General features: G+C 40.6%; 1 protein-coding gene across 1 annotated transcript in view; it reads right to left on the minus strand.

Annotated features, from left to right (window-relative positions):
- Positions 1–2,212: 2,212 nt before the first annotated feature.
- ADAMTS17 (ADAM metallopeptidase with thrombospondin type 1 motif 17) overlaps positions 2,213–13,091 on the minus strand; it is a 398,711-nt gene continuing 387,832 nt past the window's right edge. The window contains exons 22-24 of the mRNA XM_075342840.1: positions 10,671–10,823; positions 10,006–10,183; positions 2,213–2,835 (exon numbers count right to left, since the gene is read on the minus strand). Coding sequence (XP_075198955.1) covers positions 2,684–2,835; positions 10,006–10,183; positions 10,671–10,823 — 483 coding nt within the window. The 3' untranslated portion in view covers positions 2,213–2,683. The remainder of the gene's footprint in view (positions 2,836–10,005; positions 10,184–10,670; positions 10,824–13,091) is intronic.

Here is a 13,091-nt window from a genome sequence, read left to right on the forward strand (position 1 = left end):
CAGCAGGCTGGTGTGAGTGCTTCTGCACGCACTGTGAGGCGGAGATTGCTTGAGCAAGGCCTGGTTTCAAGGAGAGCAGCAAAGAAACCACTTCTCTCAGAAAAAACATCAGGGACCGACTGATATTCTGCAAAAGGTACAGGGAGTGGACTGCTGAGGACTGGGGTAAAGTCATTTTCTCAGATGAATCCCCTTTTCGATTGTTTGGGACGTCTGGAAAATAGCTTATTAGGAGAAGAAGAGGTGAGCGCTACCACCAGTCTTATCTCATGCCAACTGTTAAGCATCCTGAAACGATTCATGTGTGGGGTTGCTTCTCAGCCAAGGGAATCGCACCACTCACAGTCTTGCCTAAAAACACAGCCATGAATAAAGAATGGTACCAGAATGTCCTCCAAGAGCAACTTCTCCCAACTGTCCAAGAGCAGTTTGGCGCCGAACAATGCCTTTTCCAGCATGATGGAGCACCTTGCCATAAAGCAAAGGTGATCACTAAATGGCTCATGGAACAAAACATAGAGATTTTGGGTCCATAGCCTGGAAACTCCCCAGATCTTAATCCGATTGAGAACTTGTGGGCAATCATCAAGAGACGGGCGGACAAACAAAAACCAACAAATTCTGGCAAAATGCAAGCATTGCTTATGCAAGAATGGACAGCTATCAGTCAGGATTTGGTCCAGAAGTTGATTGAGAGCATGCCAGGGAGAATTGCAGAGGTCCTGAAGAAGAAGGGTCAACACTGCAAATATTGACTTGCTGCATTAACTCATTCTGTCAATATAACCTTTTGGTACTCATAATATGATTGCAATTATATTTCTGTATGTGATGTAAACATCAGACAAACACAATTAAAAACCAGAGGGCAACAGATCATGTGAAAATATAATTTTGGTGTCATTCTCAAAACTTTTGGCCATGACTGTACATACATACGCACATACTATATATGTATATATATATATTACACAAAACGATATACAGTACATAGAAGCTGAAACAATATCCAAGTATCAATATCCAAATTTTGAAGAACCCTCAAAAGTCACAAAGGGTCCATGAGACAGGAGCTGTGGAAGACTTTCCACCTGTCAAATAAAAAAAAAAAAAAAAAAAAGACAAACCTCAAAGTATATAAGCAATAAACACAAGGATGGAGAACAGTGATCCGGTTCTTAAAGGGAACATAAAATAATAGTGGTATGAACACAATTCTGCTGTGCCCATTGCCAGTCACAATCTAGTGCATTTTCTGAAATGAAACAAACACACTATAATGACAACCACATATTTGCATCTACAATTATAATAATGTAGTGTTTTCTATAAATATAATAGTCCAGGATTAAGAAGAAGAGCGGAAGGAGGGGTTAAAATAACCAATTCTTCCATGGTTAAGCACAAAACGACTATTCAAACCAAGCACAGATGCTCGGTGCACCCATGGTGTGGCCTAACAGTTTAGTGCACTCTCCTACCTACTTGTTTGCCATCTATCTACGCCCGACCATGTCTTCCTTGTTTGACAGCTCTGGCTTTACAGGATTCATAGAATGATGGATAGATGGAGAAAAAGCTAGTAGGATCGTGCACTAAACTGCTCAGCCATGCCAAGGATATACTGTGCGTCTGTGCTTTAATTTATCATTTTAACACATTTGCTTCTAATCTTATTTTTAAATCCTGAATGACCCCTTAAATGCTGGGTTTCTCCAGTTTTAAGGGGATTCATAAATGATCAATGACATAGGGTCACCTCTAGATTCTACATGTTTTAACCAGTAGAAATAAAAAAAAATAGTAAAAATGCCCTCTGTAGTAACGCTGCATAAACGAATGCAGCAAAATAACTGATCGAGGGCTTAAATAGATACTTGTCCCTTGTTCTTGACGATTTCGGATACAAAGAAGCACCATTAGTAAAGAAACCGTTCCTTTTAAAAGTTACACAAACTGCAAAGTATGCCATCTTATACGTGATGAGGAAAAGAAGAGCACGAGTGGTGTATTTCTAGTAGACACTGATTTTCTTCTGGCACGTTACAAGTGAGATACATAGCGCGCGGTGTCCCTATATTCACATTATACAATAGCTGTAACATTGCTTTACAGAACAAAAGAACCTGGTGGATTTATTGGTACGTAAAAAAACAAACAAACAAAAAAAACACTGACATGTAGCATTTGCTACACAGATAGCTGTCATCAGTTTGCTCATGTGTGCGAATATTCATTACTCACTAAGCACCATAGTACGGACAAGGCTTCATGTCAGCCACCACTTTACAGCTGCTGATTGCAGATAACCTCATTGTGCAACTGGCACTCATAAAAGAATGTCATTTTGCATGGCTTTGTTTTGTTTTATATTTTTTTTTTTACATTTTTGGGCAAACCACTAAAATATATCACAGTTTCTCCAGTCTGATTGATTTGCCTGAGAACATGTTTGCATAATCCAGATTAAGTCATTTATAATGATAAACATCCAGGAGGCAATCAATGACGCAGAAGAACAAGCTGAGCAGTATATAGAGTATGTGACACTCGTTCTGTGCTTTGAGATCCGCAGACACGGCCCCCTGTTATCATTACCCAGCACCATTGTGTTCAAGTCTCGTTTTGCAGATTGTAGCACTGCTGTCCGGTGTGGCAATGCTGTGGCCAGTGCTGTGGGTCACTAGCTTTGTGGCTGCAGCTTGGTAGCGTAGAAGTCCCTGCATGTCTGGCAGCAGCGCTGGTACCACCTCATATCCTGACACAGATTTTTTTCTCGTACGACTCTGCAGTACACTGTCCATTGGTCGCCTGTACATTTGTAGGTCAGAGCCGCTGTAAGAAAAACAAAGGTATATTATATCCAAATTCATTATCAAAAGCCCAAAGCTCCAGTACTATTAAGAATTAATGTTTACGTTTATTGGCGCTTAGTTGTGCCGCATTAAATCACATTTACGCTGCGATCAGATGAGCGATGATTTCCTCTGCCAAGAGAATCGGATCGAATATGGTAATAACTGATCAGAGCGTGAGCCGAGTGTCATTCAGGAATCAGAGCACTGGTGAGGAGAACATGGAGAACTTAATTTCTCCATCTTCTCCCTTGTCTAAAATAAAATAAAAATTCAGTTCATCAGTTGCACTTGGATGACATCAGAGATGTTTTGCATGCACCCATAGACTTGTATGGGTGCGCGCCCTCTGACATGCTCTGCCAATCGCACCATACTACCATTTTATTCTAATGTCGAATTGGCTTAAAAAAAAATGCGCTGGTTGGAATTGCCCCATAGTATAACATTACTCCAAATTGGTCCAAGGGCTATCCGATGTTTGTCTATGTAATACCCTCACATGAATGCAGCCTTAAGTTATGACCAAATGGTAGGGGGAAATAAATCGTTTACAGATTTTGGCAAAACAGTCAAAATATTTACAAATCGAAGATTTGCCACAAATTTACAAAGTGTGACTTCTGTGGAGAACATCAGCAGAAAAAGTTGACAAGCTGCGGATAAATCTGCACCACATGTCCAATTAGATATTTCCAGAGCCTGTGGGTGAGGACTATTAAGAGCTCATCCACTTTGTTGCAACTGTATTTCATTCTGCGTTTTCTGCCCACAAATTTGGATGGAAAATCTGCAGCATGTCCACTACTTGTGAATGTACCCAAATAATCCATTGTGACTTGAAAGTAGCGGGAGCTTGCCAAGTTTGCCCATTATACTATTTCATATATAGCAGTATAGTCAATACAGTAATGCATGGGCATTAGAGACCCATAACCACAGGATGCCCAAACAGTACTGACCGTTATAGTGTAATAGAGGTAAACTTTCTCCTTGTGGATTTGGAGACTTATAGACCATGCTACCTTTCCTTGGGAATTTAAATATATACACCGTGTGCAGAATTATTAGGCAAGTTGTATTTTAGAGAATTGTTTTATTATTGATCAACAACTATGTTCTCAATCAACCCAAAAGACTCATAAATATCAAAGCTTAATATTTTTGGAAGTTGGAGTGTTTTTTTTTATAGATTTGGCTATCTTAGCAGGATATCTGTTTTTGCAGGTAACTATTACTGTGCAAAATTATTAGGCAACTTAATAAAGACCAAATATATTCCCATCTCACTTGTTTATTTTCACCAGGTAAACAAATATAACAGCACAAAATTTTGAAATAAACATTTCTGACATGCAAAAACAAAACCCCAAAAAATTAGTGACCAATATAGCCACCTTTCTTTATGATGACACTCAACAGCCTACCATCCATAGATTCTATTAGTTTCTTGATCTGTTTACGATCAATATTACATGCAGCAGCCACCACAGCCTCCAGACACTGATCCGAGAGGTGTACTGTTTTCCCTCCCTGTAGATCTCACATTGTATGAGGGACCACAGGTTCTCTATGGGGTTCAGATCAGGTGAACAAGGGGGCCATGTCATTATTTTTTCATCTTTTAGACCTTTACTGGCCAGCCACTCTGTGGAGTAGTTGGATGCATGTGATGGAGCATTGCCCTGCATGAAAATCATGTTTTTCTTGAACGATACCGACTTCTTCCTGTACCACTGCTTGAAGAAATTGTCTTCCAGAAACTGGCAGTAGGTCTGGGAGTTGAGCTTCACTCCATCCTCAACCCCAAAAGGTCCCACGAGTTCATCTTTGATGATATCAGCCCATACCAGTACCCCACCTCCACCTTGCTGGCATTTGAGTCGGAGTCAAGCTCTCTGCCCTCTACTGATCCAGCCTCTGGCCCATCCATCTGGCCCATCAAGAGTCACTCTCATTTCATCAGTCCATAAAACCTTTGAAAAATCAATCTTAAGGTATTTCTTGGCCTAGTCTTGACGTTTTATCTTATGTTTCTTGTTCAAAGGTGGTCGTTTTTCAGCCTTCCTTACCTTGGCCATGTCCCCGAGTATGGCACACCTTGTGCTTTTTGATACTCCAGTAATGTTGCAGCTCTGAAATATGACCAAACTGGTGGCAAATGGCATCTTGGCAGCTTCACGCTTAATTTTCCTCAATTCATTGGCAGTTATTTTGTGCCTTTTTGCCCAATACGCTTCTTGCGACCCTGTTGGCTATTGCCATGAAACGCTTGATTGTTCGGTGATCACGCTTCAAAAGTTTGGCAATTTCAAGACTGCTGCATCCCTCTGCAAGACATCTCACAATTTTGGACTTTTCAGAGCCCGTCAAATCTCTCTTCTGACCCTTTTTGCCAAAAGGAAAGGAAGTTGCCTAATAATTAAGTACACCTTATATAGGGTCTTGATGTCATTACACCACACCCCTCCTCATTACAGAGATGCACATCACTGGATTTACTTAATTGGTAGTTGGCTCTCAAGTCTATACAGCTTGGAGTAGGACAACATGTATAAAAATTATCATGTGATCAAAATACTCATTTGCCTAATAATTCTGCACACAGTTTATATGTAAATTCCAGGTGGAACATTAAATGGCCTATAAGTCTCTCTACACTGACTTGGCGCTCTTCACGAGGAGAAAGTCAGAAGCCTCTCGCCCAGCTAAATTACCTTTCCTACTTTGCACTGATGAGAGGCAAAAACCCAGATACAGGTGCCTGCAAATTGGTTTGGCTTTTTATCCTAAGTCATGTGGTAAGGCCCATTAAATGGTTGTTATTGACTTTTAGTATTGCTACTTCCAATAGTTACAATAGTAAAAAGAGATATACAGATAAATCTGCTGTGCTGCTGGTCAAGAAGATATCCGATGGCGATGATAGTGTTCATCAAAAGAGTAGTTTTATTATTCTACACATTTCAGAGTTGAACAAACTGCTTCATCAGGAAAAACATGCAGTTTTTGTGGTTTTTTTTCCTAATAAAGGTGTTTGTACAACTTTGATATGAGTAGATTAATTCCTTGACCCCTGAGCCTGTTCTCACCTTCCTAACCAGGCCGATTTTTTCAATTCTGCATTTCGTGTTAGTTGTAAATTTCAGTTGATAATTTTTGTGTTTATTTGTGAAAATATCGGAAATAAAAATATATTTTTTTCCAAAAAATTTAAACTTTGCAGTTTTCTAACTTTTAATAAACCAGGCAACTACTGCACACAAAATAGGTAAAGGGAACCAGTCTCCAGATTGTGGCCTTCTAAATAAACTAAAACTACCACCTTAAGCAGCGCCTGTGCTGCATTCTATAAAAGGTGCACATTACCCCATGATATCTTTATGAAATCTCCTGCGATGTATGTAAAGTGCCCGTTCCAGTCCGATGGGCATCCTAATCTGCGCCTCCTGTTCCTCCTTTCGCCGTCCTCTCGTGCTGATTGACATGGACGATGCATCCGGCGCCATCCACGTAGTTGCGCAAATTCTTGCACTTGTACAGACACATTCCCAGCTCGCACAGGCACACTTCGCTCTACCCTATTGCGGACAGAGCCAAAAACATAGGTGCACCTGTGGAAATCAGTGAGTTCTGTGTGCAGGGGTGAGATTGCCTAGCGATGTGGATGACGTCACCTGCGCAGGTGCACCTATGTTTTCAGTTCTGACCGAAATATGGCATAGCGAAGTGACCGCATTGCACTGGCATTGAAGTCCTGCGCAGGCGCACTTTGATCTGCTCTGAGCAGAGCAGATCAAAGTATTGTAGTGCGTCTGCGCGGGACCTCAATGCTGGCGAGTGTGGATGACATAGGACATGTCATGCACCTCGGCTTCAGAAGACAGACGACAAAGATGGTCGAAAGAGGAGGCGGCAGCACCGGAAAACTGAGACACACATATGACCCAACTGCACCGCAGGGACCGTTTAGGTAAGTATTATAAAGTAATTTTTACGTTCTACACAGCGGCCTGGGCTCTTATTTACAGACTGTTAGAATGCTGTATATAAGAGCCCACTGGTGGTGGCCACAGCTTATAGGCCCCAAATCTGCTGACAGGTTCCCGTTAACCCTTTAAACTTAGTAAAGAAAAAAAATATCCGCAATTTTCCATTTTTCTAAACAAGATTTACAAACCAATTTTTTTTTTAGGGACCACATCACATTTGAGGGTTCTTCATGCCAGAAAATACCCCAAGTGGCAGTATTTTAAAAACTGCACCCCTCAAAGTTCTCAAAAGCACATTCAAGGAATTAAAACAATGTAGAAGGAAACAATTAAAATGTATTTTTTACCACAAAACTGTTGCTTTAACCTGAAATGTAGCATTTTCACAAGGGTAAGAGGAGAAATTGGACCATACAATTTGTTGTGCAATTTCTCCTGAGTACATTGATACCCCATATGTGATGAAAACCTAGTATTTAGGCACACGGCAGGACTCAGAAGAGAAGGTGCGCCATTTGGATTTTTGGAACGCAAAATTGGATGCCGTGTTGAATTTGCAGAGCCGTCGATGTGGCTAAACAGTGGAAACCCATAGGTGACCCCACTATGAAAACTATGCTCCTCATGGAATTTATTTAGAGGTGTGGTGAGCACCTTAAACTCACAAGTGCTTCACTGAATTTTATAATGTTGAACCGTGAAGATGAAAAAAACATTTTTTCATTCAAAAATGTTGCTTCAGCTCCACATTTTTCAGTTCAACAGAAGAAAATAGACAGTACAATTTGATGTGCAATTTCTCATGAGTTCATTCTATATTCCATATGTGGTGGGAAAACTACTGCTTGGGCGCACGGCAGGGCTCGGTATGGAATGAGCACCAATTAAATTCTAGAGTGCAATTTTGGCTTGAATAGATTGCAGATGCAACGTCACATTTGAAGAGACCATGACATGCCAAAACCGCAGAAACCCCCACAAGTGACCCCATTTTAGGAACTGCACCTCTTTAGGAATTCAACACGGGGTGTAGTGGGCATTTTTAACCCACATGTGATTCACAGAATTGTATAACATCGGGCTGAGTAAATGAAAAATTACCATTTTTTCTACTAAAATGTTGCTTTTGCCCCATTTTTTTTAATATTCAAAAGAGTACAAGGAGAAAATGAATAGTACAATTTGTTATGCAATTTTTCCTGAGTACTTTAATTTCTCCTATGGTTGAAAACTACTTTTGAGGCACTGTGCAAAGCTTGGAAGGGAAGAAGAGCCATATTGGAGTTTAGATTTTGCTGGAATTGTTTGCAGGTACCATGTCCCATTGGCAGAGTTACTGAGGTACCAGAACAGCAGAACCCCCCCATAATTGACCCTACATGAAATTGGGAACTACATTTCAGGCAGAGTGGAAAGCTCAAAAGGGAAGGAGCATCAGATTACAGAGAAGATTTTGCTGTTATGGTTTGGGGGTGCCATGACCCACTGAAAGAAACCCTGAGTTGCCAGAACAGCAGTACCCCCTATAAGGGCCTCATTTTACAAACTACACCTCTCAATGAATTAATCTAGGAGTGTGTCACAGAATTTTATACCATTATGCACTGAAGAAAAGGTAATTAGATTTTTTAAACAAAAACTTTGTTTTAGCCCTAAATTTTACATTTTTACATGGGGAAATAAGTATGAAGAGTACCAAAATTTGTCACACTTTCTGCTGAACATGGCAATAGCCCACATGTGGCTGTACAGTACTGCTTAGCCACATGGTGAGACTCAGGAGGAAAGGAGCACTATTTGACTATTGGAGCACAATATTTCCTAGAATACTTTGCAGACTCCATATATAGACCACCTAAGTGCCAGAAGAGCAAAATCCGCCTCAAGTGCCTCTATTTTGTAAATTACACCGCTCATGAAAGTTAACTACAGGTGTACAGGCGATTTTGACTCCATTTGTTGAAAATCTGCCATTGTAGTGCCCGTACATTGTAGTCCCATACATTGGGTCCAGCTTGTACTACTGGAGACATGCACCATGACAATTAAGCATGCTCTTCTTGCTACAGAAATGCCAAACATTTGGATGCTCTATGTGGTATTTCCAGACTGTGGGGCTCAGAAGGAAAATGGGTACAGTATTTGAATTTGAAAGCTCAGAATTTGCAGGATTTCTTTTGGGGGAGCCATAGAGCTTTTCTCAAGCCTTTTCTACTACCAGTAATGTTGAAGCCCCTTTATTTCCATTGACCTGAGTGGGGACTTACTTTTTTTGTGGATTGAGTTGAAGCTTTTATTGGCAACATTTTACATAACATTTTGGATCACATTTATCCTGTGATCTAAGCCGAGCACCTCCATTGGGTGTTTCCATCTAAATCTCTAAATGACGTAATTTAGATGAAACCCAAAAGGGTATTTATTCATTTGAGGCAGCAGAGTTATTCTGGACTCCATCTGGTCTCTGTTAAGCACCTTCTTTTCAAAGGTGCACAAAGCCGTGGCCGACTGCGATTTTGTGTGCTTAAAAAGACAAACACTGCCAGATCATAGGCCAGACACAGGTTAAAGTGACTCCTGCCTCATTATAGGGAATCTTCTGTTGGTGATGTTGTCTGAACTTCGTATTTCAGAGATTTACATGGAAACCCCAATGTAAGCGTCCTGCGTAGAGTGCAGGATAAGAGCCAAGCCATACTGCTATCTTTGAGAGGCAGAATGAAAAAAATCAACAGCAAGGCAAGATTTGGTTCCATTTAATTCTTATGTTCACTATGTGATATAAGTGCTTAGACAGCTTTATTCTTTGGGTTGATGCGATTATAGCTTTAATTTCTCTATATTTATGCCGACAGTGTCATGTGAGGGCTTATTTTTTGTGGGATGAGTTGACGTTTCTCATTGTACCATTTTTGGGCACATAACATTTTTGATCGCTTTCTATTCCAATTTTTGGGAGGCAGAAGGAACAACAAAATGCTGTTCACCGTGTGGTAAAAGTGAGAAGCCATCTTTATTCTTCGTGTCAGTACGGTTACAACGATACCACTGATAGGTATAATCCACTGCACTGTGAGACCGAATTAAACATCATTTTCCATTATGCCTACATCAACTTAACAACCAAGCAACAATAAGAATCTTTCCATATCACTAACCGAGTCTGGGAGACGTGATGGTGTTGGCATTCATTTTTTCATTACAGGCTTCTTGGTGACATTGCCTGTAGGCCACTGGCTTGGACAAGAAGGAACATTCACTTCCGTGACGGCCAGTTACCTTGTGCATACACTGTACTACACGAGACTGCAAACCTTTCCCACATGTGGAAGAGCACTGCAAATGGAAAATAGGGTGAAAATGGGACACCACTGGTATAAAAGTAAACATTCCCATAGAACAAAGAGTCAATAAAAAAGAAATACACATGTGGAAAACCTCATAACAAATACTTTACACTCTGTGCAGTATAATAAAAGCTACTGCTCACTGACTGTAGTATTCATGTGCCTGTAGTTAAGAATTATTCCAATGTTCTTAATAAGTGATGCACTGATAATAGCAGATATCTGAAATCAATACACTTTTGGATCAGGAAGTTGGTTCACAGCAAGGGACCTAACAACTAATTAAGAATTAGGTATTGTGAATCCTTTCCTTAGGGCTATCAGTGATGTCAGTGTTCTTCACATTTAATAGGCAACATATGTGCTTTTATAGAAGGACGACTTGCTGTTTCAGCATTATTACTTTAAAATTCATTAAGTTACACATGTAAAGTTTTGCAAAGAAGGAATCTATGAAACATTTGTAATCTACTGACCTTGGACCAGTCTCCAGTCTTCCACTCATAGCAGCCAGTGTAGTCCTCACATTCCTCCTCCTCTCTTGGCCTCGTAGCAGAATCACATTTTCCCCTGGTATTAGTGCAGGATATTCGCCTCCTCTTGGTGCCCCGGCCACAGTCAGTCGAGCACTAATATACAAGTTAGGAATATATAGATGTAAGCGGTTGGATGAGCTTGACAATTAAAGAGGAGTACTCCTGACGTGTGGTCTAGTAAATACTTGTATACGTCCATGCTAGAGATTCCAATTGTGCCATCATCTATTATTCCTCTTGGAAACTTGGTGCTACCATTCTACCGATCAATTGTGTCATTAGACAGTCTGACATTGTTAAAGGGGTTGTCCAGTACTTGGACAATCCTTTCTCAATCATTATGTTTCCTCCTTGTAGAATATTAATACTTATACCCATCTCTGGTGCTAGTGCTGTTCCACTGGTGTCAGCACTGGCTTTCCTGGGGATCGCATGACATTATGTCACACAATTACTGCAGCCAATCAGTGGCTACTTCACTCTCTCACTCTCACATATAAAAGATAGCAGCAGATCTCACTTCCTCTGGGTGTATGTGATTTGTCTAAAAGAGGAAGAGTCAAGTCAGCAATGATTGGCTGCAGGGAACGTGTGACATACAGTAATAATGTCACACGATACCCAGGAGTGCCAGTCTGACACTGTTGGAACAGCGTCACCAATGAAGGTGAGTATAAGTATTAGCGATTGAGAAGGGGCTGTCCTACTAGTGGACAACCCTTTTAATCAGTTTTTGGCAGTGTCAGGCTGTGAAGGCACATATCCTATTTGCAAAAAGAATGGCAACTGTTTCATTTGTTTCCAGGATGAACAAGTGAATAGCGGCAAAATTAAAATTTCTGAAAAGTGCAAAACAGTCAATGAAAAATCTAAACATTTACAAAAAATAGACAGGTCAAGAGAATCCAAAGCTACATTCACACATTCGTTTCCATTTTTACATCTGTGTAAAACGGATCATTTTTCTCACATATTTCACTCGTTTTGCATCGGTGTTGGTTGCATCTCTTTTTTTCTCATCTGAAAACTAAAAGATGTAGAATGTCTGAACTTATTTTTAACCATTGATGAAGTGGATCAGTTGAAAATGGATGAAGCACAGATTCTGTTTTTCATTTCTTTTAACGGATCCCCAAAGACTTTAATGGCCGTCTGATCCACTAAACGGATGAGGATAGGTCATTTTCTAAGTTTCATGGATCAGACGCACAGATTCATGTGTAAAACAGATGTATGTAGGGATCAGTGGAACTCTATAGGTCCCTGTCTTGGTCGTTTAAAAAAGGGCCATAAAGTAGGCGAGTACAACGGAGGTGTGTATGTAGCCTTACTCGTGCCACAGCAAACCTAAATTTAAAAGTAACTGTGGTGTAAAGATATGCCCACTTCTGCAGCCAATTTTTTTTATTTTATTTAATCAAGGGATCAAAAATAAACCATCTATGCAAATAGTCTTGCTAAAAATATCGTACCATTGGGTGTCTACAGCTCCTATGCAAATCCATATATCTCCGTGGTTACAGATTACAAACATAACCCTGTGAGTGTAGCCAGACTACCGATCACCTGTGTAAAATGCTCGTTTATAGAATGAAATGATCTTTTGATCTTTTATGGAGCATAAAAAAAAAAATCACCATTTTTGGCAGGACTCATACTGCTTTACTTTGGCCGGCGTGCGTAAACAGGCATTCAAATGACTGAAGAACAGGAACAGTTTACAGATCAGTGCCATCGATCAGTATGTGTATCTTCTATCTATCCTCTACATCTTGATAAAATGTAGCTGTCCTAGTGCTTACCGTATTTTTCGGACTATAAGACGCACCGGACCATAAGACGCACCCTGGTTTTAGAGGAGGAAAATAGGAAAATAAAATTTTAAGCAAAAAATGTGGTCATGACACACTTATGGGGCGAGGATCTGCTGCTGACACTGTTATGGGGTAATGTCCGGCTCATATACTCCCCATCCTGCTCATATACTCCCATGCTGCTCATATACTCCCCATCCTGCTCATATTCTCCCCATCCTGCTCATATACTCCCCATCCTGCTCATATACTCCCCATGCTGCTCATATACTCCCCATGCTGCTCATATACTCCCCATGCTGCTCATATACTCCCCATGCTGCTCATATACTCCCCATCCTGGTCATATACTCCCCATGATGCTCATATACTCCCCATGCTGCTCAAATACTCCCCATGCTGCTCATATACTCCCCAGCCTGCTCATATACTCCCCATGCTGCTCATATACTCCCCATGCTGCTCATAATATACCCCTATCCTGCTCATATACCACCATCATCCTGGTGTATGGCCGCATCCTGTGGCACATACAAAAAATAAACGT

Source organism: Anomaloglossus baeobatrachus, chromosome 4 (assembly GCF_048569485.1).
Source record: "Anomaloglossus baeobatrachus isolate aAnoBae1 chromosome 4, aAnoBae1.hap1, whole genome shotgun sequence".
NCBI lineage: Eukaryota > Metazoa > Chordata > Amphibia > Anura > Aromobatidae > Anomaloglossus > Anomaloglossus baeobatrachus.